Source organism: Petromyzon marinus, chromosome 28 (assembly GCF_048934315.1).
Source record: "Petromyzon marinus isolate PM22_M1 ecotype Great Lakes invasive population chromosome 28, UKy_Petmar_22M1.pri1.0, whole genome shotgun sequence".
Classification (NCBI taxonomy): domain Eukaryota; kingdom Metazoa; phylum Chordata; class Hyperoartia; order Petromyzontiformes; family Petromyzontidae; genus Petromyzon; species Petromyzon marinus.
This window is the reverse complement of record NC_133694.1, coordinates 11,501,039-11,527,827: the sequence shown is the minus strand read 5'-3', so window position 1 is coordinate 11,527,827 and position 26,789 is coordinate 11,501,039. Positions and strand designations below refer to the sequence as shown.

General features: G+C 47.6%; 1 protein-coding gene and 1 long non-coding RNA gene across 5 annotated transcripts in view; one reads left to right on the top strand and one right to left on the bottom strand.

The window, feature by feature from the left end:
* The window catches only part of GMPS (guanine monophosphate synthase), a 39,170-nt gene extending 25,343 nt beyond the window's left edge, over window positions 1–13,827 (bottom strand). Inside the window, exon 1 of one of the 4 annotated variants that reach the window (XM_032962389.2) lies at window positions 13,613–13,827. In XM_032962389.2, coding sequence (XP_032818280.1) covers window positions 13,613–13,639 — 27 coding nt within the window. In that variant the 5' untranslated portion in view covers window positions 13,640–13,827. Of the gene's footprint in view, window positions 1–13,186; window positions 13,214–13,303; window positions 13,428–13,612 lie in introns of those variants that run through there. The other 3 variants (XM_076070330.1, XM_032962391.2, XM_076070329.1) reach the window with 3 other exon arrangements.
* A 31-nt stretch (window positions 13,828–13,858) lies between these two features.
* LOC142929303 (uncharacterized) lies at window positions 13,859–15,543 on the top strand. The gene is made up of 2 exons (XR_012945545.1): window positions 13,859–13,920; window positions 14,579–15,543. It is a non-coding gene; the product is annotated as an uncharacterized LOC142929303 (long non-coding RNA).
* Window positions 15,544–26,789: the final 11,246 nt, after the last annotated feature.

Here is a 26,789-nt window from a genome sequence, read left to right as displayed (position 1 = left end):
TCTATCTATATATATAAAAAAGTCGAAAATTGTCTGTGGGTTTGTTTGTGGGTTTGTGTGTGTTCGCGCATTTGCGAACAATTTGCCTCTCCAACGGTGAGGTTTAAGTTAAAAAAAATAGCCAAGTACCACGCCGTAAGCCCCGCGGTGAGCAAGCGCTATTCCTTTTTCACATCCGTCAACCATTCATTTGTTTAATTAGCAATTTAGTGCGATTTTTGTGCGCTTCCCTTTTATTTATTTATTGTGCGTGCATGGCCATACCAACTCACCCGCCTTTGGTGGGGGGGATGGCCCATACCAAGTCGCACGCCTTCAGTGGGAGTAAGGGGGACATTTTCTTTCGCGCTAAAAATGCTATAAAAATACACTAAACGCTGACGTTAATTCTTCAATGTGTGATGTCCCCCCCACCCCGATGCGTGCAGTTATTACTACTGTAGCGTCGGTGTCAAGCATTGTATAAAACATTGTTATGCACACTTACCTGTAGTAGCACACATGTGTCCATAGAGGGTGGTAACCCGGGATTGGCAGGATGAGCCGGGCCGTTGGGACGCTAGGCTCTCCCAACCCCAAGAGAGGGGTTGGGGGAGATATTCCTGAGCCCCCTAGAGAGTTCCAGAAGGGAAGCGTGGCCAGGGGCGGAGAGACCCGGCCACGGGTATAAAAGCCGGACCTCTGGAGTCCGGTAGTCTTCGTTAAGCTGAAGAAAGAAGACCAGCTAGGCTAGGACCCTGGGTACCCCCAGACCCGCCGTCCTTCTAAGGGCTGGGGCCTTAGTGGGCCAGGGGTCGACCCTGGGAACCCCCGGGACCTGACGTCCTTCTAAGTGCCGGGACCGAGTGGGCCAGTGGTCGGGACCCGAGGACCTTGGCTGGGTCGGGTCAGATAGCCTCCCCCTAGGTCCCCTTTAGCCGGAGGAATGTGAGAGTAGTCCCAGTGATTAGGACACGCTAGCTCATAGCTATACCTCTGTTGGTATCGGGTAGAGGGGCCGCCACCCCTCTGTGTTAGGGATCTGTATATCCCGCAGCTATATTGAATAAACACGTTGCCTCAAGCGCTACGTCTCCGATCTCCCTGGAACCCACTACACTACTATACAGTCGCTAGATGCTACCACTATAGGCTGTAGATATTACTGGAGAGCGGCCGGGGAGATCGTGGCTGGGGGGGTGGTCAGGGGTAGCAGCCAAGCCCCAGCCTAAGGTGCCACCTCGGCCGGCTGGACAATCTAGGCGAGGCCAGAGGCTCTGCGCGGGACTGGGCCTCACCACGCCACTCTGTCAGGTGAGTACTTTGTGCTATACAGTCGATAAATACTGCTATAAAGTCAGCATGTACTACTGTAGTGATAGCAGGTACCACCTCAGTCGGTTCGCACTGCTGTAATCATAGCAGGCACCACCACAGTCGGTATGCACTGCTGTAATCATAGCAGGCACCACCAGTCAGTACCCACTGCTGTTAGATTTTTAAGAGTAGTTTTGAAATATTTTAAGAACCGGGCAATGCCAGGTACTTCCCACTAGTATTATATATAAAAAGGCCCTTCCAGATTAATATTTTTTTGTCATTTGTTGAAAATTTATCACAACTTGTATCAGTCTCTCTCTTCTTAAAACAGGGGAATGGGTCAATTCCATCACCACTGGTGACACTGGGATATCAGTGTAAATTGCACATTCCCATGCCAGGGGCCAGTCTCTCTTTAGGATGACCACTGCCGACAGAACTGGACTGGCTAAATTGTTCAAACAAGTTTTCACCGCATTATAAAGCAATTTACACACAATAGTCTCCTGTGGCAAACATCAATCTCCAATATCAACTGTTTACACGGGCGGAGCATACTGTGACAGTGAGTTCCAACACAATTTATCTACAAGTGATCTTTGCCTTCTGTATAAACCGGCGTTGATCGGCTGTGGGCAGCGAAGAGCATGACGTGAGATGTGCAGTGCAGCAGTTCAGCATTGCGCAATATTTACAGCAGGCCGCACGACTAACAATGAGAGAAAATGTAATTATCCCGGTGGCATGAGCTTCATCGTTACTCCCAATCATATGGACATGGCTGCTGGTGGAGCTGTGAGAGTGCTTGTCCCACAATCGGAAGGTTGCATCATGTTCAAATATAGGACAAGAGTCGAGTGAACCATGTGTTCTCCACAGTTAATAAAAAAATAACTTCCACTGAATCACATGATTGCGTGAAGTCAGCAGTGGTTGATAGATGTACAAAACTGATCCCTATGATAGGAATGTCAAATTGTGACCGTTGGCCATCAACAAAAATTAGCACTGCCCCTTTGCTTGTTGGGGCAAGGGACCCATCTTTCCTTAAATTGGACTATCGAGATAACTGATCCCAACCCCTCATCTGGCGCATGGCTTTGAGGTTGCATCGCAGTCGTGCAGAAGGCTGTAGGGGCAGACTTCCACCGACCGTAAGCATCAAAGTGCTGCCCATTTGCGTGCTTAATGTCAAGCTCCACTGCGGAAGGCGGTGGCTCTCAGACCCACAGAGTTGCGAGACAGCGCCACACAGCAGCGCACCCAAAGGCACCATTGGGCGTGTACTTTTGATGGTCTATTAAAGGAAGGCCTGTTATCAATTCGCCCGGAATGTGTCCAATCTCGTCAGATTTCGCCAGCTAAGCGGGGTTGAGCATGGATTGCGCTTGATGGCTGACCACTATGCACAACAGGTGCTATAGGCTGCAAGGCTACGTGGTGGGCAGTGCAGCAAAATTAATTGTTGTAACGCACCTCTCCGCTTCCTTGAGTAACCCGCACTGACAAGCATGGTGAAGTATGGTAAATGACTGCATGGTGTGTGCGAAAACCTAATCCACCAGGGTGGTGGAGGAGAGCTGATGATGTGCAACCCAGAAAGCTTCACAAACCGGGTCCTCACGACTCCTCTTTGACATGTAAAAGTCAAAATGTCTCCGTTCTCAAGCTTAAGTGTCGGGTGGTGATTATCTTTACTAGTGGCCCTGTGACGGTGATGGAAACTCCACATTCCTATGGTGGGAGCCAGTCACATACATCAATGGATTTGGCAATATTCCACTGACGCCTATAATTCGTGTAGCCGGAATTCAACTAGTCATAACGGACGTAAACGCTGTTTACAAAAACTGTGCAAGTGCTGTAAATCTGGTTGAGCATTTTAAGATGACAGGTCAGAAAGATTAGTCATTCAAAAGTTTTTGAGTGTGGTTTAAATACTGCCACCCCAGAGACGTACACCTGGCAGGAATGGGCCTGGTGCTTGCTCGAGTTGCTAAAAAGGATTGGCAATACACTCCAGATACAAGATTGATCAATTAAGATTAAGTAGTCGTGTTCACTATTTTAGTCCGGAGAGCATCACAGTTCTCTAGACTCTATCACGGGACAGTCACACTTTGAGATGTTTCCCTCTGTTACACATACACAAAAAAACTAACTCTGTAAAGATATATGTAACCTATTTGCTGGACTGACTGTTGCAAGGCACATCACTATGTGCAGCCCTGTGGTTAACCTACTACTCAATCCACAATCAGAAGGGTACAAGTTTACTAACCCGGTTGGGGGTTGACTTAACCCATCACTCCTTCGGGGGTTGTAAAACAGAGGACTACCTTGTGGAAAACGAATAGCGGGGTTGTCTTGTCCGACAGAGAGACTGCCTCCGGCATGTTAATGTGGAATTTCCCACCCCCCCCCCCAGTTGCAAGCTCGAGGTGTCTGACAAGAGTACCGCCCGACATTCGTTCGAGCAAGTAGTCGTTTTTTACTTCCTAGCTGGAGATTAAGCGAAGCCGTGACCCAGCAGTGTGCTGTGTTGAGCACAATCCAGTCTTGTTCCCCCACCTCCCCCCTCTTAAGTGCCCAGGGCTGCCTGGTGCCACGAATAAAGCAGACGCCTTGGACGCTTCTACACGCACAATTTAACGCACTCCAAAGTGGCTGCAGAAATCCTGGGCGGGTGCGGCAGTGAAAAGCGCACTGTATGTGCCCGAGTTGCGGGGCGTACTAATGAGAACCCCTCCCCAGTTGTGCTCCATTTAAAATCAATCTCACCTCCCCATTCATTAAGCAGTGCCTTATAACAGAAGAAACACTGCATATAATATGATACAATTTCAGACAAAGGACACCACTTCAGAGCAGGGGGGTACAGCCAGATTGAGTGACTAGCAGTTGGTGATCACACTTTAGATATACAATGTGGTGCCCGCCTGACATTGGGCCCTTAACGATTCACAGATTCATAAATTCAGTCGGATGATTATGTTCACATATACATGTGTAGTAGTCGTAGATGGAGACGGAGTCGTAGTAGGAAGCAATACTTTTATTTATGTCTTTAACAACGACTCACTGGGTCCGTAACACGAAGGGGTAATGGCCCCCTCTACCCACAACCTGTGGAGGTACAGCCTAGCCGTTGGCCTGACTACTGCTATAGCCCTCCGGCTAGCTGGACCTAGGGGAGGCTGACCCACCGCTGGCACCGGTGGGTCTCTGACCACTGGCCCGTCGAGACCCGGCCCTGAGAAGGACGTCGGGCTGAGGGAACCTCAGGGTCCGAGCCTCCCGACAACTGGCACCGCACTGAGCCCCGGCCCTTATAAGGACGTCGGGGCTTGGGGTCCAGGGTCTCTTCTTCAGGTGGCTCCTCGACTTGGGCTTGAGGCGAACTGAACTCTGCTCTCAGGAGCCCGCCTTTTATACGATTCCCCCACCGAGGGGCGGGGTTCCGAGGGATCACAGATCCCCCACAGCCCCCTCCCCTCAGGAGGGGTTCTGGTCACAGGAAGCCCAACCAATCTGTGTTTGTTTGATCCCGCTTTCTGCCTAGGGCCAGGGTTCCGGGGGATCCCACACACACACACAACACACACAACACACACACTCACTTCACAACCTCTACCCCTCAGCCGGGGTCTTGGTCAGGGTTATCAATGACCCCGCTCTGGTAGGTACTGTGTAGCGTGTGCGTGTTTACAGAGTGACCACAACACATGCACTGAATTGCGCGAGAAGCAATTAGCAGGAATGACAAACTGTTTTGTCACATATGGGACAGCTGTGAATCAATTTAAAAAAGTGTTTTCGATTGGTTCAGAATGGATAACCAACAAACCTCGAGAGCAGCGGTGGCCAACCGGTGTCTCCTGAGCCACACGAGGGTCTTTAATCCACCACGTGTGGCTCTATCGAAGGGGCACGTCAAACGTACTATCCCAGTAGTAGCAAAGAATGAACGTCTCCCGTACGATGCCAAAAACTGTCAATATATACACACTTTTACCTATATACACTTGGCTCTTTGCAGAACTCACGGGTACTTTTTGGCTCTTGGTCTGTTACAGGTCGGCCACCCCTGGCCTAGTGAAAATCCGTTATACATGTGTAGTGACATCGGGGATATCACTGTATGGTGCCGGCCCAGGAGGGCCGTGACGTGCTCTGTTCTTACGTCGCGGACAGCACCGGGTGGGTTGCTGTGTGATGGCGGCTCTAGCACAGCACGGCGTGCAATGCACCGTCATCGCGTACACGCCGTAGATGGGTGTAGTACCAGCCCTAGCGGGGCTTGGTGAGCGCTGGGATAGCATGGGCACCACGCACGGCGCGCAGTGCGGGCTCCCACAAAGGGGAGCAGCAGAGTGTCAGCCCAGGGACAGGGTTGCCCCGGGCCATGGCACTCTGGTTGACCCCGTGCCCACAGAGAAGGCCCCACGTAGGGGGGCTAAGGGGTGATCACGTGTCCAGGGAGAGCACTCAAGGGGGATCGAGAGGGAGCTAGAACGCTCGAGAAGGCGGATGGGGCTGAGGGCAGAGCCGGCCCCGACCCGGGAGGATATAAGGTGGGTCCCTGAGAGGGACCGGGGTCGCTTCGTTCTACAAGCTGGAAGCTCTACGTCCTACGAGGCATCAACACATGGCTGGGGACCCGAGTGAGGGTCCGACCCTTCGTAGCTGTAACTCCTCCGTATAGTGTAGTTAGCTGGGTGGTCACCACTCCAGGCTGTATCTGGTAAAGGGGCAGTTACCCCTTAGTATATACGTGTTACAATAAATCTGTTGCCTCTGAAGAATAACGTCTGCGACTCAGTTGGACTCACTACACGTTCCAACTTGAGGCTCAAGACCGTCTCATCTTCTCTCATCTTCTCCTCTATACACGTTTGTGTATACAGGTTTCCCTCACTTTTTTCGGTAGATGCATTCGAAAGAAAAGAGCGCACAAAGCGAAAATACGTAGCAGAGACCAGTCGCCCAACTCTGAAGACAAAGCGAAACCGCACGAGACATCTGTCTGCCGAGTAACGCATACCGTACGCACAACGTTGTCTCGCGTCCGACCACACACAGCGAACTATGGTTACATATAGGTTAGCTACATTTACGTGAAATAGCACCAACCGAACTCACAAAGCGCAGGAAGCCTGTATATATACATATATAGACATATTTTATCTATATTCCACTGTTATGTACAACATACTAATGAAGTAGCAATTGCACACTCAAAATAAAAGTTGTATTGTATAAATTATACACTTAATTCCATGTTATAAAAGCCAAACATTCATCACCACAATCAGCCACGATCAATCCACTGCTGGATAGAGGCATAACTGGACAAATATTGGCAGATCTAAAACGTATCCATTTGAGACTCCGTATCATCGTTGCAGGAGTTAACAGGCAACACGTGTTGTGTAGAAGCAGCCGCTGACTGCCCCGCTCCCATCAGTGCACACGAGTGGATTCTCAAGCTTGTGAAGCGCTGGAACAAGAGGTCACGCGTTTCCCCAGAATAACGTAACGCGACGTTACAAAGCAGTTGATTCGATGCGTTTCTGATTGGAAATCGTTTTCACCACACCGCCACCACATTCTAAGTAGCGTCCCGAGGCGGTTTGGCTTGCTGAGATCAGCATTGTGGGAATTTAGCTAACAGTGGGCATTTGGAACCGAGGCAGTTAGTATAGTAGTCGAGTAAGGGTCGAGCCAGCATGATCCCACCCCTCCCCGCCCTGCTCAATCGAGCAATAACCGTAGCTTAGGCGAGATGTCAAACAAGCATGGATTTGTGCCTCACAAATAAATAGACCGAGGGTCCTCCGAGCTGCAGTGCCGGTTACACGATGATGACGCCACACTCACTCATCTGTGAGCCCGCTGTAGTGTTGCATAAGTGTAAATGTAGTATTAAACCAACATCATCATCATAAGCCGTGGTCTTACACTGCTGGATGTACATCTTCCCCAAACTGTCAGTATTCCTAATGGTCTATTGACGCAAAAAATCTACCTAACTCCTTGATAAGAGCTGATCACTCTATTTCTGCAGTTGATGTCCCCTCGAACATGTTCCCTCCTTTGGCTGTCACTCTGTCATTATTCTCAACCATGGACCATCATTCCTTCAAGAAACATTGCCCACCTAAGCCCGCTTTCAATGTCTTACCAGCCAATATATTGTCTCAAGTCAGACATTACTACCGCCTCAAATATCTGTCTATTCACACTAAAGTTGCTCTCTCTGCCAAAGTATTTCCCGCAGTACATATAAATATCCCTCCCTTCACAATGTGTCACAATTTCCTGCATTATTCCCATTGCTACATTGACACGCTAAGTCCTTCACCACTCCCATTCTCACTCCACCAAATTTGACAGGCGCCTCTGGATTCCAGAGGTTCTCAAGAGTACACTGCCGCCTTACAGCAGTGGTTATTGGCCCACTATCAAACCTTGAATGCTTCCAAATCCAAAGCCATCCTCGTCAACCCCAGGCAGTCTCACCATGTCCACACTCCCTTCTAGTATGTTGATCGCCGGCTCCGCTATCCATTTCTCCAACTGCATCCAAAGTTCCTTGGCATCACTCTCAAATCAGAATTATAATTTTGACAGCTATACCAACCACATCATCAGATGTTGGATCCATCACCTGAGGGCCCTTCGTCATTGATATCCACTCATCACCACTGAATTCGCAATACCATTTCTTGCAGCAGTCAGGTCTCACCTTTCAACTCCATCCTTATTGAATCTTCATCAAGTAACCTCAATAAACTCCAATGGTTGTAAAACCATGCTCGCCTGCGTCATGCACAGCACCTCTCAATCTCGGCTAGATTGCGTCACTTTCCCTTCACTCCTTCCACTGGTTTCCCATCGCCGGCAGGGTCAGTTACAAGATATGCTGCTTGTGCCACCATGCCTCTACTTTTCAGTCGTCCACCGTATGGGTCTTCGCTCCCTTCACCCTATTACAGCTAATGGAAGAACTCTCCGCAGACACTCACAACCTCCTCTCTATACCAAGGCGTCGTTTCTCCAGGGTAGCTCTGCCATTTGTAACCTCATCCAACTTCACATTTGCAGCATTAAATCTATATCTACTCTTAAGAGACACTTAAAGGCACACTTCCTTCGCCGGTCTTTCGAGTGACACGGAATTAGGCTCTGCACCTCAGGGTTAAGTTCATTTATCACCGTGAAATGATGTGCTTGTTACAAATGGCATTATTATTATTCCTATCGACGGCACATACTACATTTTGCAGCACTTACCTATTAAACAACCAGCAACAATTTAAGCCAGGGATCAAAAGCGTTTTACAATGTGTGGCAGAAATTGAACTGACATTTAAAGGCAATCCACATTAATAGAACTGTGGCCGATTGCAGGGAGCTAAACTCTGTTCAACCACAAGCCAGACATTACTTATGCAAGATATATTTACTGTGCAAAAGCAATGCCATAATGAGCAACTATGTATGGGTCTGAAGTAAAATGGAAGTGCAATATAAAAACGTGCTATTTTGCTGGATTATTATTACAAGCCAAAGACTCTGAAAATAATGTTGGGCGGAGTTCATCTGCATTGTTCAGATAGCGATGGAAATTCCACATTTCTATGACAGGAGCCAGTTAAACCAAATAAACACAGACTTCTTACAAAGTGGTACTTATAAGAATTGTAATATAATTTATGTATTCATGAAAGCGACATTGGGTGTCAAGACTAATTTTCAGGAGGAACCTGCATTTGAAAGTTTGGTCAATATCTTTTAAATAATTATTTTGCATGGGGAAGGAATCCAGAATACCATAGAAAAGCAATCGCATATGAGGGGATCGCCTTTCAAAAGGTCCACTGACAGGTTAAATAACACACTATAATCTCATAGATAACCAACAGCCTCGAGCGTTTTACATTTCTGCGTGACCCACCAACTGCTGCCTCCAAAGCATTGGAAGGCATCAACACGCCATCACAACCAGGCTCCACTTCGGTCCCGCATGAGAATGACGATGACCTGTGCCTGGTATTTCAACTCGTGACCTTGTGATTGTGAGTTGAGCAGCAAGATTAGCATTACAATAGATCACCATCCTTCGGCTTTTGTACTGGAGGTGACGTACACCTACTTGCTGTGTCCCCTTCACAATAAAGGCATTTTCTCAGATGCAGGTCATAACCCCTTAGGGGGCCAGAGAAAATCCTCGAACTAAAATATAATTAGCATCATAAAACATAAAATTAGGGGAGAAGGAAGGGAGTTGTCTAAGAGGGGCTAGAAGTAATAGTTTTTCAAGTATAAAAATATTTAAGCTTGAATGTGTTTATTTTGTTTAAATGGAATTAGTTGTTCGGTCCAAAAAAATGAGCAGTAATTTAAACAAGCGCTGCGAACTCAGAATAAAAAAATATATCTGGCTTTTTTTTCTTCAAAATCCGTATTTTGAAAAACAAATGACAAAATGAATAACACTTACCACCCAATGGCGGAGCCAGAATTTTCAGGTCGTGGGGGCAACCCCTCCAGCAACCCCTCCAGCAATGAAAAATGATAGGAGTTGTTAGTAAGGACTTGTCCCTTGCTTTTTATTCGACGCGTGTGCAGCGATGGCGCAGCCATCGATCGAGGGTCGAATTCGAACAGTGTGTGATCGGCATCGCGCTCGCTGAAGGTGTTTGCCTTCAGAGAAGTCGTGTACTGTATACGCAACTCGCACAATTCTGTGAGTCACTGCTTTGCCGTTACTTATTGCCAATTATGGGCTCGCTATTGTCCTATCATCTCATAGAGTCCCTCACACATAATAATATGCTACACAGTGGCAGTGGGGGTCGCAAAATGCCGATTTATTACGAATAAACCCCAATGATCCGATCGAAATTAGGGATTTCGATCGGATCATTTGGGGGGGGGGGTACGTGCCACCCCACCCCCCAATGGCTCTGCCAGTGTTACCACAACTACCCTAATGTGCGTATCATACTGGGTGTAGGACAATGGAACTCCCAACCGAGTAATTTTCATGTCACGTATTTATTATTAATTAATTCCCCGCTAAAACAAGTGATGATGGATAGCGCTCGCCCGCATTGGTGGTGGAAATTCAACATTTTCACTGGATGAACCAGTCTCTCCATACAAGAACCATAACTGACTTCGCACACGACGGTTAGGCATTTGATTTGCAATCAGAAGGTTTACCAGTTTGAATCCAGCTCAGGCCACAATTATAACTCTTTTACATAAGTCCACAAATTTTGTATGACTTGCCCTCACCAAGGAAATATGGAGTTAGCACCACAGGCTCAGGGGCTTTCAATGGAGATGAGCACCACCCCAATGCTTCTTTGAGACGCTTGGACTTTATTACTACTTGAAGGATAACACAGCAACACAAAACTTTCAGAAATACATTTGTGGTCTTCTGTAACATGGCGGGAGTTGTTGCGTTCCTGAAGAACTCCGCGTTATGGAAAAAATCACGTTATAATAAATAATATAGGTAAAGCACAGTCCGCGATAACACGTGAGGTGCGTAACGCAGGCTAAACAAAGACTGAGGCGCGTGGGTAGCATCTAGAAGCATCCAGCAGCATCCCAATGACTCGTGCAATGCTACTCCGAGACAGCCGTACAGCCGCTTATTCCTACTCGCGCTGCCATGTAGTTCCGTTTACTCGATCGCGTTATATCGAAATTCGAATCCGCGTCATTAAAAAATGTTCTCTCATATATTAATCGTGCTATATCCATTCGCGTTATGAAAACACGTGGTGTTACAGAACATACTGTACTCAAAACATGCCCTCTTGATTTAGCACATGGGTGACCTTTAATCCTTACGCAAAAGCACACACACCAAACCATCTGAGACGGTTACACAGCACACACATCGTTTGAGACAGGCAAGGAGTACACAGCACACCAATGTGTCTCATATATACACGCGGCATGCACACAAAATCGTCTGAGATGGGCTCAGAGCAAACCATAAGTAATCTGAGACAGACACAGACCACATCCAAAAGTCGGAGATAGGCACACACAACAGACACACACTGCCGAGTTCAGACAAATAGTAAATCATTTGAGATACAAAGCACTTAACACAGGTCACCCGATACCATCACGATAAGCACTAAACGTCCATTCCTTCACAATAGAAAGACAATTTATCCTGCGAGCGTGTGCGCCCGGCTGCTGCTCGAGGGCTGACGGCAGCCGTATAATCGCTGCTGTAATTTAAGCGATCGCTTAAAAATAAACACGAAGCGAAAACGATTTCACGCAGCTCCATCACGCGCTGCATACACCCGCAACCCTTAAACAGCACACGAGACTGACTCTCTTGCGACCGCATGTACAGGCTCCCAAGTTCAACTCTGAAACAGACAGTTTGCATTCGTCACAAGTGCGAGGTTAGGGTGAGATGTTAACTACCTCGCCTGGTATACAGGATGTTGTGGGTTCCATCCCGACGCTGCATGTCTCTCTCCCCGTGGTCGCGTGGATTTTTCTCCGGGTCCTCCGGATTTTCCCTCCATATTTAGAAACATGCATATTGAGTATTTGGCTGCTATACATTTCCACATAAGCCACTTCGTTGAGCTATTATTTGTGACCAAGTTAATTCTGAAGAACTATATGGCTCAGTGGGGCCTTACCTGGTAAAAAAATGTTTGTACATTTTCTTTGTTATTTAAGTAAAAATTCTGGACCATTTGAGAGTGATTAGGCCGCTGTCACCAAAACAAAACGGCTTCAGCGGATGTTTATTTTATTTTGTTGTGAAATATATCAGGAGAGCGAAAGATATCGGTGTTATCCTCGTTAAGATTTGAAGGCTTCACAACGTACGTCATTATCGTAACGAGTAACTATCCATATGCTAAGTATTGCTCTGCAGGCAAACTTATCCAGCAGAAAGGTTCGGCTCACCCATATAAATCGGGACGTTTTCGGCATCATTGTCAACAATGCAACTGCATGTAAAATCTAACTTTAAAACCAAGATACTACACTGTACTAGGCTGTAGTTAAGTCCAATACTGTGGTCAATAATGTTTGATCAGTCGCACTACGGCAGGAATTCAACATCAGTCAGTGGTTAAGAATATCTCCACAATTGTTGTCAGTCCACCGCTGGATCGAAGGCTTTGACACCATCCCGTGTCGTACATTGGTGTTTTTTTTTTACCAAACGCCACCAACATTGTCAGTGCGTCTTGGTGGAAGGGGATCTCAACCATCAGTTCAAGATATCGGGAATCGAACCGATGGTTGGGCTGAGGTCGCAGCGCAGCGAAGTAACCATATCGCCACGGATCCCACCACCTCCAATCCCGCCCTAGTAATGTGTAATTTCCCACTCCTGGCTCTGCACTGAAGGCGGAAGGGGCACCTCTCGCCAGGTTCGAGTGGTCAGAGGCCGCCGACGCACCTTGGCTTCGTGAGAACCCCCAAGAAAAACACGACGCGAATGTTCTAATGGTTATCGCGTGTACACAATAATAATAATTACATTTACATAGCGGATTTTCATCAAGGATCTCAAAGCGCTTTGCCGGATAGCAGCAGCAGCAGACACTCGGCATAAAAATGATAGTATAAATACATTGAAAAATGCATTTACTAAAAAAAAACTTTAATAAGCGGAAGCGTATAAGTAAGATTTAAGGCGCATTTTTTTTTAAAAAATTGTCCACAGGCTCAAGAGATCCCTCCCGATATCTCGTGCAAGAGCTTTAAAACTTGCACCGCGTGCATAGGCAGTCCACTGCAGGACGAAGGCCCCTTCTCCTCCCCACGCCGTGTCGGTCGTGGGGGTAGGGGTGCTGGAGGTTTGACCATACTTCACCAAGCGGGTCATTGCCGGTTGAAGTGGAGATCTTTTCACATGTACCTCTCGCACAGGCGAATAACCCCGTCGTCGATCCGATTCCTTAGAGAAAAAAAAAGATGCAAACTCTCGCACCTTAAGATTCTCGAATCGACGTATAGATAATTGGGCCGTCGTGTTGCGAACGAGGGTCCCTTCGCCGGGCGTTCTCAACGCAGAGCAGCAGCACGCGTCAACTCAACGAGACGAACACACACACACACGCGCGCGCACGCTAGGAATCGGCCTCGCGCTGTTCGACACAAACGCGATTCCTCTCCGCCCCCCCCACCACCACCGTAGACATCAAGAATCGATTCCGCACCATGCACACACACGTGGAATCGACGCACCGCCGCGAGCCTCCGCCAGCAGGCCGCGGCTAGCGCCCGCTCGCTTCAGCACCTTCGTCTCGCCATTGCAGAGCGCCATGGAGGTCGTCGCCTCGCCTCCGCCGCCGTCTCCGCCGCCGCCGCCGCCTCCGCCGCCGCTTACCGCCGCGCTCACCGACTCGGCCGCTCGCGCCTCAGCAGGGCGCCTTCGCTTTGGCGCCCAAAGTCCAAACGCGGAGGTGGGGGGGGGCACGGGCAACCGGAAGTGGTGGTCCGCCGGGCGGATGTGACGTCGGAGACAAGCGCGGGGGGGGACCGGGATCCCCCTCTCCCTCGGCTAGGGGTTCTTAGGGTTCTACACAGCACGTGGACTTGATCGAGGTAACTTATTATGATGGGTGAATTGTTACGAGCAGAACTCTGTGATGTCTCTTAACATTTAAGTATATATATGATTCAGCCTATTGGCAAGGTCAGACTTGTGTAAACAAATTCTGCTGGATTACACCACATTATTGGTTGTATATGATGGGTGTATTGAGATACCGTACAGTAAATGTACACGTGTTCTTTGATAAGGGTTATACGGTAAAGTATATGGGGTTAATTTGAGGACAAAACGGTTATCGTGCTGTCTTTGATTGAGAAGAGCTATTGTAATGCAACGTTTATATGTGGAGTTAATACTAGGAATGCCTTTATTTTTACAATCCAGTGTTTTTTTGGAAAGCATACATGAACCGGAGAACATGTGCAAATCGGACACATGGCAGTTGACTGTTCAGAAAAATTTACTTGCGTAGGACACACTTCTGCACGACTCAGCAAAATATAACACTGCCTTAAAAAATAAAAAGCTAGGCGACGTTTCAGGCAATGGTCCTTCATAGCACACGCGTCAGAGTACGTAGTGTCCTATGAAGAAGGTCCATTGCCATAAACGTCGCCTCGTATATAATTTTATTTTAGGACAGTGTTATTGATTAATGTATTAACTTTTTGTACTGTGTTTATGCCCCACTGCCAACGCAACCAGCAGCATCACCATTTGTATACTTCCGAATGGTGTTGGTTATTGGACGAGACTGGTAACAGAATGGGCAGCAATGTTACATAAGGATCATCCCCCGAGAGGGCGACCAGCGTGGACTGATGAGATTGGCATATGTGCAGACGCGAGTTGGATTGTCCCATTGGCGGACGATGGATGGGGAGTGGTGACAACGTGGGGTCACCCAATTTTAGAAGACAATGTCAATTGATCCCTTTGCAAGAAATAGAAATGAACGACATTGCGTGTAAAATCACAGCAGTACGGCAGCGCGTTCTCCGCTTGCTGTAGAGGCGGTACGAATCCAGCGACGGGTCTGATTATTTGTGCGGGTTTAATAACCATTTTTTTCTACTTAATTATTTTATTTTACTAGGTAAGGCCCACTGAGCTAAATAGCACATTTTCAGAAGCGACCTGGCTATCACAAATTATAGCTCAACAAAGTGGCTTTTGTGGAAATTTATAGCAGCTAAATACTCCTAAATGCGTGTTTCTAAATGCGGAGAGAAAGTCTGGAGGGCCCAGAGAAAAGTCCACGCGACCACGGAGAGAGAGAGACACCGCAAACTCCAAATATAAAACAGGCGTCGGGGTCAGGATCGAACCCACTACCACCTGTATACCCGGCGAGGTAGTTAACATCTCGCTACCGCCGCGCGCATCTGCTTACAACTACCCACGCGTCGTCTGCATCACTCAGAGTGAATTTTAAGGATCCCCTGACGTTATTGGCAAGAGTAGGCCACGTAGTGTCCCAGCGCCAGGGTCTAAACATGCCAAATTAAATGACACCACACATTACTCAGTTGGGATTATACACAGGATTATGCATCGGCAGAATAATGCCCCCGGTCACTCTTGCAAATGAGACTCACTTGGTCTGTTGCGTTCTGATCTCGTTAAAATGTTACGTGTGATACAAACTGTTCAATAAAAATGTATCTAATAAAGAGATCGAGCAACGTGTAATTCATTTTATGTAATGATCTACTTACTATAACTTCAAACTGTAGTCTGTCCAAAAAAATGACAACTACAAACAAACGTGTGAAGCGTAATTGAAACAATCTTGTATTCAGTGTATACATTTTATTAAAAAAGATTTTATTCAAATACTGTCTGTAGCTCTTAACCTCCCTATAATTCACAGCGTCCGTATCTACCTCTGTGTCCTTTTAAACACACAATTCCTTTTGGTCGCTTCCCGAGAGGCACGCGTGCACTCCTGACATCATGAACGTATCACTACTTTGTCTTATCTCAACTTGTGCGAAGTGGCCTCCCGACCTTGAGGCATCAAAGGCGCTTTAAACATTGAAGATTGTTATCATTGTTAACTTGTCTTGATGGCCCGGCACGCGCTTAACGTCCAACCAGCCTCGATACATGCGCATAAACCACCGACAGTGATGTACCGTATTAATCTCCATATATATAAAAGGCAAAGTTGTGAATATGTGTGTCTGTTCAAAATGTTTAGCGTACTTCCCGACATGCAACAAACTGGAAATTTGCCACGTGGGTACTTTCCAGACTGTACACCATGCAAAAATTATAAAAATACACTTTTGGGTTTTTTTAAGGTGGGGGGGGAGCTCAATAATGCATTTATTTTTTGCACGGCAAGTGAGCTGTGACGTCAAATCTGTCACGTGACCCTCGCACGTGGAAGCGTAACGCATTGTAGTGTAGCGGTTAGCGCTACGCCGCGCTACGAACCCGGCGATCCGAGTTCGATTCCCGCTCACGGCCACCAACGGTGACGATTATTTTAACCGCTCCTGGGTCTCCCCTAGGTCGATTCAGCCTCAAACGAGTAACTGGTGTGTGTGAACATCGCCACTGGGGAGACAAAGGCGGCCGGGCGTGGTGGATCCAAGTCCCAGGCGAAGCCCGGTCGTACAGCTCGTACAGTATATGTATCTCCCATCCTTTCCCCTTGCTAGGGGAACAATATCTCCTTCGTACATCCGTCTCTTGATGCAAACAAATAATTCGCGTATTTTAACACAGTCAGTCTCATGACCTTCAGGTTGTGCATAATTTTAGCAGCAATTATTCAAGTACTGCGGACCGATTTTGACATACAGTGTCCCATCGCAAAAGAGGTTTTTAACCTCAAGGGGTTTTTTTAACTTGGTTAAATAAAGGTGAAATAAAGAAATCATCAGAGCCAGGTTTTCATGAATAAATGCCGATTAACTGCCTATCTTAGAGGCAAGGACCCGGTCTTTAAACGGGTCCAAGTACGACACAAATTTATATCCTAATACTTAACTCAAAACAATCATTCGCATCAATGTGCTAATCAGAGGCGCGGATTTTTTTTCACGGTGAATCAGTCAACTGCTGTTGCAACATCTCCATATATCCGTCTCTCCACTAAGAAACATAAAATGAATGCCTATTTTGAAAGGGTCAGAAAGAGACAACTCAACACCTTGAGGCATTCTGGAGTGGTATTCAATGAAGCATTTTGACCACAGAAATAAAAGTCATAGGGTAACGAATAAAATAGCGTGGGGCTCCCAACCAGTGGTCCGCGGATCACTGATGGTCCACAAGGCCGTGGGAAGTGGTCAATGGAACTGTTATAGATAACGACATTTTTCGTTTCCACAAAACGCCATATTCTATCGTGCATTGTTACCCGTGGGAATGTTTGCACGTTGGTAACCACTGATCTGAATAATGGATAGACTTAATGAATGGCTAATTATGTACACAGCTCACCTTGATTTATTTTCAGTGCAAAGGTATTATTATTATTGCGCATGTTATTTAGACTTTAGCAGTGTGGTTATAGACTGCGTTTAAGTTAATGCTGGGCCAGCTTTACATCAAAACATGGCCTTTGGCAACTTGCCCCATGTTTAGTAATGGAGACATTACACTTTTTTCCAACAATCAAATTAAAAAAAAAGTCGGGCCTATAGAATTTCAGTCTTTCATATATGTTAAGCACACGGCGAATCAATTGACTACTATGTGTTCTGTAAATTACAACCCTAGTGTTACAAGAGTGAACGTGTTAAGGGTATATTCAGTGAACTGCCCCATAATCATGAATAAATTATGTGATGAATCTCACGTTTAATTATGAAACGGAGTCAACAAGACTATTCCTGGTAAGGGAGCTTTATTGTTTAAGCCACAAAACACAAACTCGGAGGAAGATTCTCCACCGAAAAACTTCGTGTTCACACCCACCCACACTCCCTTTTTATAGCCCCCTATACTGGATAGGGGGCTATAAAACCTTCCAGGTTTTCCAAGGTCCCCTCCCTCTCACCAATCGCGTCGCACGCTCCATCTCCGCTCCTCCGAACCAACCTCCTTGCCCATTTTCCAGCTCTTTACCTTTCCTGAATCCCTCAACAAATCCTCTGCGTCCCCACTCTGAGCTATCACGGCTTCGCGCCGATTATTTTTTTATTAAGGGGACTTCAGAGATCCTTAGAATTGTGTACGAACCAGCATTTTGCAGCCAGAGTAACGCAATAGCGACTCGGGGATTTGGACCCCAAAGCCACACGCGCACATTAGGGCAGCTGTAAAAAGGTTCGTGCTTTGGAGCTTTCTTAAGAGCTGGCAAAACTAAAGACGGAGGGGATTGAGCAAGCAGTGTTTTGCGGCGTGTGGGCTGGTGTGGTGTCTCTTGGTTCCTTGCAGAGATACGAAAGCAACCCAGAAGAGCACTTTTGAATAAAGTGTTCCCATTACAAGAGCCACTCGTGGTCCCTCTTTGTGACGGTGTCCCAGCCATCTCAGCCAGCCGCGTGATATGGTAGGGGACAAGGAAACAGCGTAACACAATCGTCCCCGATTGTTTTTGTAATGCTAGCCGGTCTTCTTGTTACGATTACAGCGGCAGACAAGGCAGGACGGGCCTGCTACACCAGCAGTGGATTTATCATGTCAGGTGATGGTGAATTGTTTCTAGAATCTGATATCCACCTATTGTATTGTTTCGTATTTTTTCACACCCAAGACGCCAAGCGGTCTGCAAAAAATATCAACTATTAATGCAAATAAAGAGTAATTCATACGCTTCTTGAATTGAGTATTGTTACAATAACTTGGGAATAGAGACCTTGAGCAGGAATTCCGAAGTCGAATAATGCTAGGAACGAAGCAGAACAAGAAATGTGCGGTATGGGGCCATCCATTTAGTACGTACGCATGGAGAGAGGAAGGGGGGTTAACCCAAATGTGTTCGCTTGCGTATGGGGGAGTCTACTGACAATGTACGCATAGGAAACGGGGGGGGGGGGTGAAGCCTCGATAATAATTTATCTACATTGGCCTTCAAATAAGTTAGTCCGGCGGTGGACTATCTGTTTGCTTAAACACGTCAATATTATTAATCCTTGATCGTTTCTGCGTGGATTAAACATCGGCCGTGCTATAGGATTCGGGGGGGGGGGGGTGCGTCAGGTGTACGTACGCAGGTTGGGGGGGGTGGGTGTAAAAAGTCCACGTGCGTACAGGGAGGGGGGGAGGGGTCAGGTTCTGACAGATTTTTGCGTCCCTACTAAATGGATGGCCCCCATTGTAGTTGAACACAGGCAGTATGGATATCATGGTTGAGATAGTACACAGAATGGATGAGACGAACCAGTCAGTATGGTAGATCGGTGGCCTGTTGCAGATAAGCAAGTGATTTATTTGTTATTAAACAAACTATGTAGTAATACTGCATTAGCAGTGGTGCACAAGTAATTGATGTGCTCTGAAGGGCCATTTCCCCAAAAGTAGCATTTTATTTATTTATTTTAAGGTCAGCGTTATGGACTGAAGTGTTTTTTGGAAGAGCAGATATACATTAAAAAAATATATATCATTCGCCTATAACAATGTAGTCTTACAATAAAACATATACGACGTTTCGGGCAATGACCCTTCTGTATAGCACATAGAGAGGCCAGAGAGATAGTGGAAAATAATAAGTCGGAGGAGACAACACGTTCCACCATGGAGTCTAAAGATAAAATGTAAATATGTTTGCTGAAAAACCAGTTATTTTAATAGCCATATGAATAGTTACACTAATAGCGGCTATTGAGTAACAGACACACCCTTAAAACGATTAAGGAGTATTACTCTTAAATAAACTACGTTTAAATTAAAAGTTTAATTATTATAACAGATGTTACAAGTCCATGATGCACTGATAAGGCAGATAGAGACTGTCTGGCCGGGACAGCCCACGTGTTGTCCCGGCCAGGGTGGAGGTTAAAGGTCGGTAGTGTAGCGGTCACGAACCACGGCCACACAAGTTGTTCGATTCCAGCTCACGGCCAACATCAGTGACGAAGATCTGAACCGCTGCTCGGTCGAGTAGCTGGCGCGCGCGTGTCTGAAACATCGGACACGAGGAATTGCAAGAAGCGGCCCGCCGTGGCGTTTCTGGCCAAACCCCCAACCCTGTCGCGCGCCGTGCCGGCCTTCGTAGGTGCTCGCTAACAGCACTTGACACTAAGGTTTAAGGCTACACGGGGGATCTTTGTCTTGGGGGGAGGGGGGGGTAGAGGGGGGCTGGGGGTAGAGGGGGGTGGCGGGGGCTGGCGAAGGAGGGGGATGTGAGGAGGGGGCTGGAGGGGGTGGAGTTTGGAGGGGGTGGGGGTAGAAGGGGGTGGAGTTTGGAGGGGGTGGGGGTAGAGGGGGTGGAGTTTGGAGGGGGTGGAGTTTGGAGGGGGTGGGGGCTAGAGGTGGGGGGGGGGACTCTTACTGTGAAGGGGCGCGCGCGCCCGGCCACGTCCGCGCGCGCCTCGCGGCACCGCTCCCTCTGCGCCCATTGGATCGTTCCGTCTGGCCTGCTCCAGGGGACCGCGGCAAATCCGCTCCGCTCTCACCTATCCCCCAACGTTAACGTCCAACAACGATAAATAAATAAAAGACTCGGCACGCATCCGTAGTAGTTCGGGAACACTCAACACGTTCGACAATAGCACCGCGTGTGTGTGGTGTGGGCTTGAAAGTGACTATAGGCGACGTTTCGGGGCAATGGCCTTACTTCACATCGCATAGAGAGGTGGGAGTGGGTAATGGTTTTGTGGCTGCACTTGTACACCAGCCACTCTCCATTCATAGCTCTCTGGCCTCTATGTGCCGTGAAGAAGGGCCATTGGCCGAAACGTCGCCTATTAAGGAATGTATATTTTTAAAGCCACAATGTTATTGGCGAAGGAATTCCGGGTTTTGTTGTTTGTGCATCGCCAACAAATCAACAGCAACGCTGCCTGACCCAGCATCAGGAGCAGCAGCAGCGGTCCATTATATTTTTTATTGTTCCACGGAAATTCGCGGCTAGTTTGAGATCCGTGGTGCATCGGTCCTAAACACCAACATCGAAGTAATAGGGAGGATCAGGGTAACATCGGGAACAGAACGCGTCGGAGTTCCAGGCAAAAAAGAATGCGTAAAGAACCAAACATCTATAAAATAAAGTGTTTATTATATCTTCTTCAGAGCTGCATACCTGTCAACCCCTTATCAGTGCCTACCAAATTACAGACCAATTCAGACCTTATTGGTCACCCCGTGCCCTTATAAATTTCAATGTTCATCCTACAAAGTCCCATTACAACGGAGAAACACAACAAAAATCTACAATTTTTCTTTTTTAAACGGCTGTACGCCGTATGGACCTGAAAACTAAATTTCCCTGCACAAGAATACGGGATATACCGTATGGGTTGAGAGGGATGGAACAGGCTTAACCACGTGGGAACTTTTTTAGGAGCCAAATAATCTGAACGCATTTTCTCAAGGTGGAGGGCGACATCGGAGGAACCGGAGAGGAAAAAAGAAATCCACGCTGGGTTGAAGGGAAGAGGAGGGAGAGGAATCGAGAAAGAGACGAAAAGAGAAACGAGACAAAAGCGAGGCAGACGATGTGGAGAGCTGAGCTGAAAGAGGTGGCAGTGGAGAGGCAGCGTCCGCCCTGTGGCAGCAACATATGGGGTCGCGGACGGCGGAGACCCACGCAGTGGGGACCACACATTGTCCCCTCGCACGTGACGGGGTGCGGGGCGAGAGAAGAGGGCCCCGGTGGCCGTGCCAGCAGCAGCCACCCCCGCCGGCTGGGTGCCGATGGCGCCGGAGATGAGCTTGTGACAGCACAGGAGGAGGCAGAGCTCGCAAGTAGCGCATTGGGGGACAAGCGCCACGACGACGGCTGTGGTGGCGAGGACGGCTGCGGGAGTAGCGGCCATCGTCGGGCAGAGGGCAGGCGCCCCGACAGCGCTTCATATCTATGTTGAGCTTTTGCACCGTACGTAGCCGACCGTGCCAATCGGAGGTGTGGGGGGGGGGAAGGACAACAAATTAAACACCAAAAGCAGTTTAAAAAAAAATAGTTTTCAATCTAGATTTAAAAGTGCAAAGCTCCAGTGGCTTCCTAATATCGGAAGGAAGAGCGTTCCAGACGGCCGCAGAAGCGCATCTGAAAGCGCGCGATGCGGTGACCACCCTGTTTTTTCAATGGCCAGCCAAAAGCCGCTTCGAGGATGATCGGAACTCGCGTGGTGGTTTATGCTCCTTGATGGGATCAGCAAGCTTCCTTGATCTCACCGGAGGTGGCCGTGCACACTACGCCCAGGATGTAGCCGTTGTTCATGGCTCTGTTTGATATTCGGTATAAAACGCGATCACACACACACACTTGGTCTTATGCACTCACACACGCATGCGTAGTCTCTCGCACGGGTGTGAATGGCCGTTTTATTAAATATGTCCTGTCCTCTGCAATGTAAGATGCACCCCAAAGTGCTGCCCGGTGTCAGCAAGGTTATACAAATATGTTCGCACACACCCCAACTGGATTATAAGACGCACCCCCAACTGCAATGGCACGTCTGGAACCCTGTCCGATGGAGTTTCACAGGCACTGAGCGACATTATTGGGGTGTATTGTTCACATCTCACACTGGGCAATGAGAACACCAATTCAAGTTTTGTAATGCTATGTCCATTTTTATTTCAGCAGAAGTCCTTGAAAGATGTTGACGGCATTGGGAGACCTTAATCCAGCAGTGGATAGACAACGGCTCGTGATGATGAGCAAACTCTTTGTTTTTTTTCGGTAAAGTCACGTAGGTAAAAAAAATCAATACAATAAAAATAAATGAAAACAACTAAATTATTTTATTGATTTTTTTACCTACGTGACTTTACCGAAAAAAAAACAAAGTATGAATCCTTGCAGTCACGAAAGCTTCAAATCTAGAAATGACGAGCAAAGTTTAATTTGAATCCGCTTTGGAGGTGGGTTGAAAGTTCAGATTTCGTTTCAAAATGAGCATGCTTATAGAAACACCTCCGTAGCGTCTCTGTGTGCCATGAAGAAGGGCCATTGCCCGAAACGTCTTCTATTATATATTTCCTTTGACGATGTGTTGAGTTGTTTTTACGTGTGCTCAGAAGCGATGTAAAATGTAATACTTTGCTAGTAAGAAGCCACGTGTTAATATAGACAGTACAATGCACGTGCAGTCCATCATTATGCACAAGCCAATTCAACTCAACCATATGCATATCAATACACCTTCATACATACGCCCTTATAAATTATCGTTATACCTAATTTAACATGGTATGGTATGGTGAGAGATAAATTCCCCACACAACTGGCTTGACCTACACATTACTCTACCGTGGCCGGTCACACAGAGCTACTTAAAGTGAACGCGTAGAGTCCTGCTCTAAAATCCCGGTTGGTTTGCTGAGAACCACCCTGCCGCTCGTCTTTCTGGCTTCGAGCTGCCACGCTAAGTCATGGGCCCTGCTGCTCGACAGGTCCCGTACCGACCAGGCTCCGTATGCAGCCACCCTTGACCTCAATACCTCCGAAGTGTCCAACTGGATACCACTGACACAGTAGAACGTGGGGGCAGGGGGTCCCTTACCCCCCCACCTCCCACTCACTGGTGGCCAGAGCTACGAGCTTGACAACCACCATGAGAGACAAATAAAATATTGGGGCCTCGCCTGACCGATTGCCGCACCCCTGAGCTGACAATGTAGTTACGCACTGACCAGACCACCCTGATAACCACAGACCTCCACACGCGGCGCCAAAGTGAACACAACAACACACTCTGTGGATAAGGTCAGTGACAGACCACATGGTCACACATGGTCAACGAGTGCCCTCTGATCGGACTCGATGGTGGCCTCAGGACTATCCATCCACGCTGCCGATGAAGCAACTGTCGTGTGGCTTGGCGAGACAAGCATATGGTAATCGTAATAAACTAAAACACACTTTTTTATTTGACCAGGTAAGGCCCATTGAGCTATGTAACTCTTTTTCAGAAGGGACCTGGCCACAAATGATTGCTCAACGAAGTGGTTTATCACGTGGAAATGTATAAGCAGCCAAATACTCTAAACGCACGTTGATTCTAAATGTGGAGGGAAATACTGGAGGACCCGGAGACATCCATCTGACCACGGGGAGAGAGACATGGAAACCCCAAATGTACAGGCGTTGTCAGGGTCGGGATCGCCCACAACCTCCTGTAGACCTGGCGAGGTAGTTAACATCTCGCCAACCTGGCGCTCACTTATTAAATCAGTGCAAGTCGTTAACACGTTCAAGTTCCCTTTTTGTTCTGCTCTGACGAAGGCTCCATGCCTGAAATGTTTGCCGATTGTTTTAATGCTAATGAGGATTTGTCAGTGTGTGTTCGTGCAATATGGACTGCGTAAAAAAACAGAACTGCTCCTCACAGCTCTCTTGGGCCGTTGTATTTTGAAGAGAAAATAACCTTGTTACTTGTGTAATGACAATGGAGGCTGCATGCGGTGCGAGGGGACTAGTGGCCACGGGAGGTAATGACAGGGGAATCAGCTGTGAGTGTGAAGGAACTAGTGGCTCAGGGAATGTTCGAGAAGGGAGCGGGGTCAGGCGAGGGATGAGGATGGTGGAGTCTGCCGGTAGAGGGAGCGTCCAGAGTCAGCGAGAATGATCGAGAAGGGGGGCGTGGCCTCGGTCGGTATTTAAGGGAGAGTTGCGCGTAGGACTCGGGGCTGTTGCGGTGGGGTGTCTGCTTGATGGCAAGTCAACGCGTCTTCAATAAAGTTCCATCTCAAGAGAAGTTTGTCAAGTCGTCATTACACCTTGATAAAATTTTCATTAAGTCGTGATTATATATGTAGTGGGTTCAAACGGAGACTCAGACGTTCTCTTCGGAGGCAAGACATTTATGAACACCAACACACACTAACACGAAGGGGTAACTGCCCCTTCACCAGATAGCAACCTATGGTGGTGGACCCCCAGGCTAACTACACTAATTACACTCGGGAGTAGCTACGAATGAACAGGACCCCAGCTTGGGTCCAGGTCCACGTGTTGGTGACTCTTCTCCGACGTCGAACGTGGAACGTCGATTCTTCAGGATGACAACAGCAGCCGGTCCCACTGGGGGCCCGGCTAATATCCTGTGTGGCGGGGCTCGCTCCACCCCTAGCCACGACCCCCCTTCTGGAATCCGCGAGGAGGATCTCCAACTCGATACGTGGTCATCCCAGCCCGACCTTTGGGGGTCCCCGGGTAGACACCTCCGGGCACGTGTCCTCCGGGGTCAACCAGAGTGCCATGGCCACTTGAAACCCCGTTCCGAGGCCGGCACCCTCGCACCCTATCCTGTAGGGGCTGGCACTGCACGCAGCACGTGGTGCCATCTATGACTGTCAGTAGTCAGTGCCCCCTGAGCCCCGCTCGGGCCGGTAATGCATCCACCTTCGGTGGGGTCTGGGATGTTGATCCATCGCGCGCCGTGCCTCTACCAGGACGGCTTCACATAGTGACATGCAACGATGTCACGACATGCATAATAACGTGTCAAATTGAATATCAACATTACAATTAAAGTAGCGAAATAACTCAAGAACATTGCATGAATTACTTCACACATTTTGACTCTTGGTTGTGAAATAAATACATTTTTGTACAAATTATTCGGATGATGCTGCATTGACAGTGCACAAGCACAATTACACAAACATTCATAATTAACTCTGGCCCTAAAATAAAAAAAAAATACGTAATCGATGATTCAGGAAATGGCATAGCATATACTGTATATAACATACATATGTATACACGTGTGTATACAGTATATGTCCTATGAAGGTCCATTTCCCAAAACGTCACCTGTAATGTTGCATATTTATTTAAGTTGAAGGCCACGGAGTCATTGATAAATATGTTGCATTATTAATTGTGTACAGGTCAGTTGAGATTAAACTGATCCACATTTGTACTGGAAGTGTGCAGGGAAGAACAATTTCTCATTAATTTCCCTATCGGCTCTCCTTATTGATAAATCGAACATATAATTAACGTATTTATATTGAGTGGCTTGCCTATCATTTCCTCTATTTTACACTTTTATAGTTTATATATATTTTTTTTTTATTTTGTGCTGTTGTAACTTGCTGACCCGGTGCCCCTAACTGGACATCTGGTGGGAAAGAGCTTCATAGCTCATCGGATTCCCACCTGCAGTCTCAATAAAGATTCCGATTGAACCCACATCCAGGCCATCCATCCACCCAGTCTGTACTTACACCCAAACTTCCCTTTCACGTCTCGCTGCATAGAAACAACGAAAACACCGAAAATTAAATATCACCCAAATAAAATCACGGTAAAACAACTCGTCTCTCGCACGGGTGTGAAATCAGAGATGGGCACCTGCTAAATCACACGCAATAATATTTTTTTTTACTTTAATACATTCGTAAATGCCTTATCTAAAACTCAGAGTAATTGGCGAGTTGCATTTCACTACATTCAATATATTTATCCCCCCCCACCACCCCCGCTCCGCCGCACCTCCGATGAGCACACTTGGCTACGTACGGTGCGAAAGAAGTTCAACGCGTACATACACAACACACGTAAGCAGTACAACATACAGGAGCACATCACAAACATCAGTCAATGTATGTTTCCCAGGCTCGGCAGTACCGCAACATCTACGTGGGGACTTTGTGTGTCTGTGTGCTACGACCTGGGACTCTCACACCGGTGACCGTTATCTCAACCCGGTATCCCCGGGCCTCCCCTAGGTCGACTCAGCCTAAAACGAGTACCTGGTGGGGTGTGTAGTAAACATCGCCACCGGGGGGGGGGAGAGAGAGAGACAAAGACGGCCGGGCGTGGTGTTTGCCCCCTCCCTGT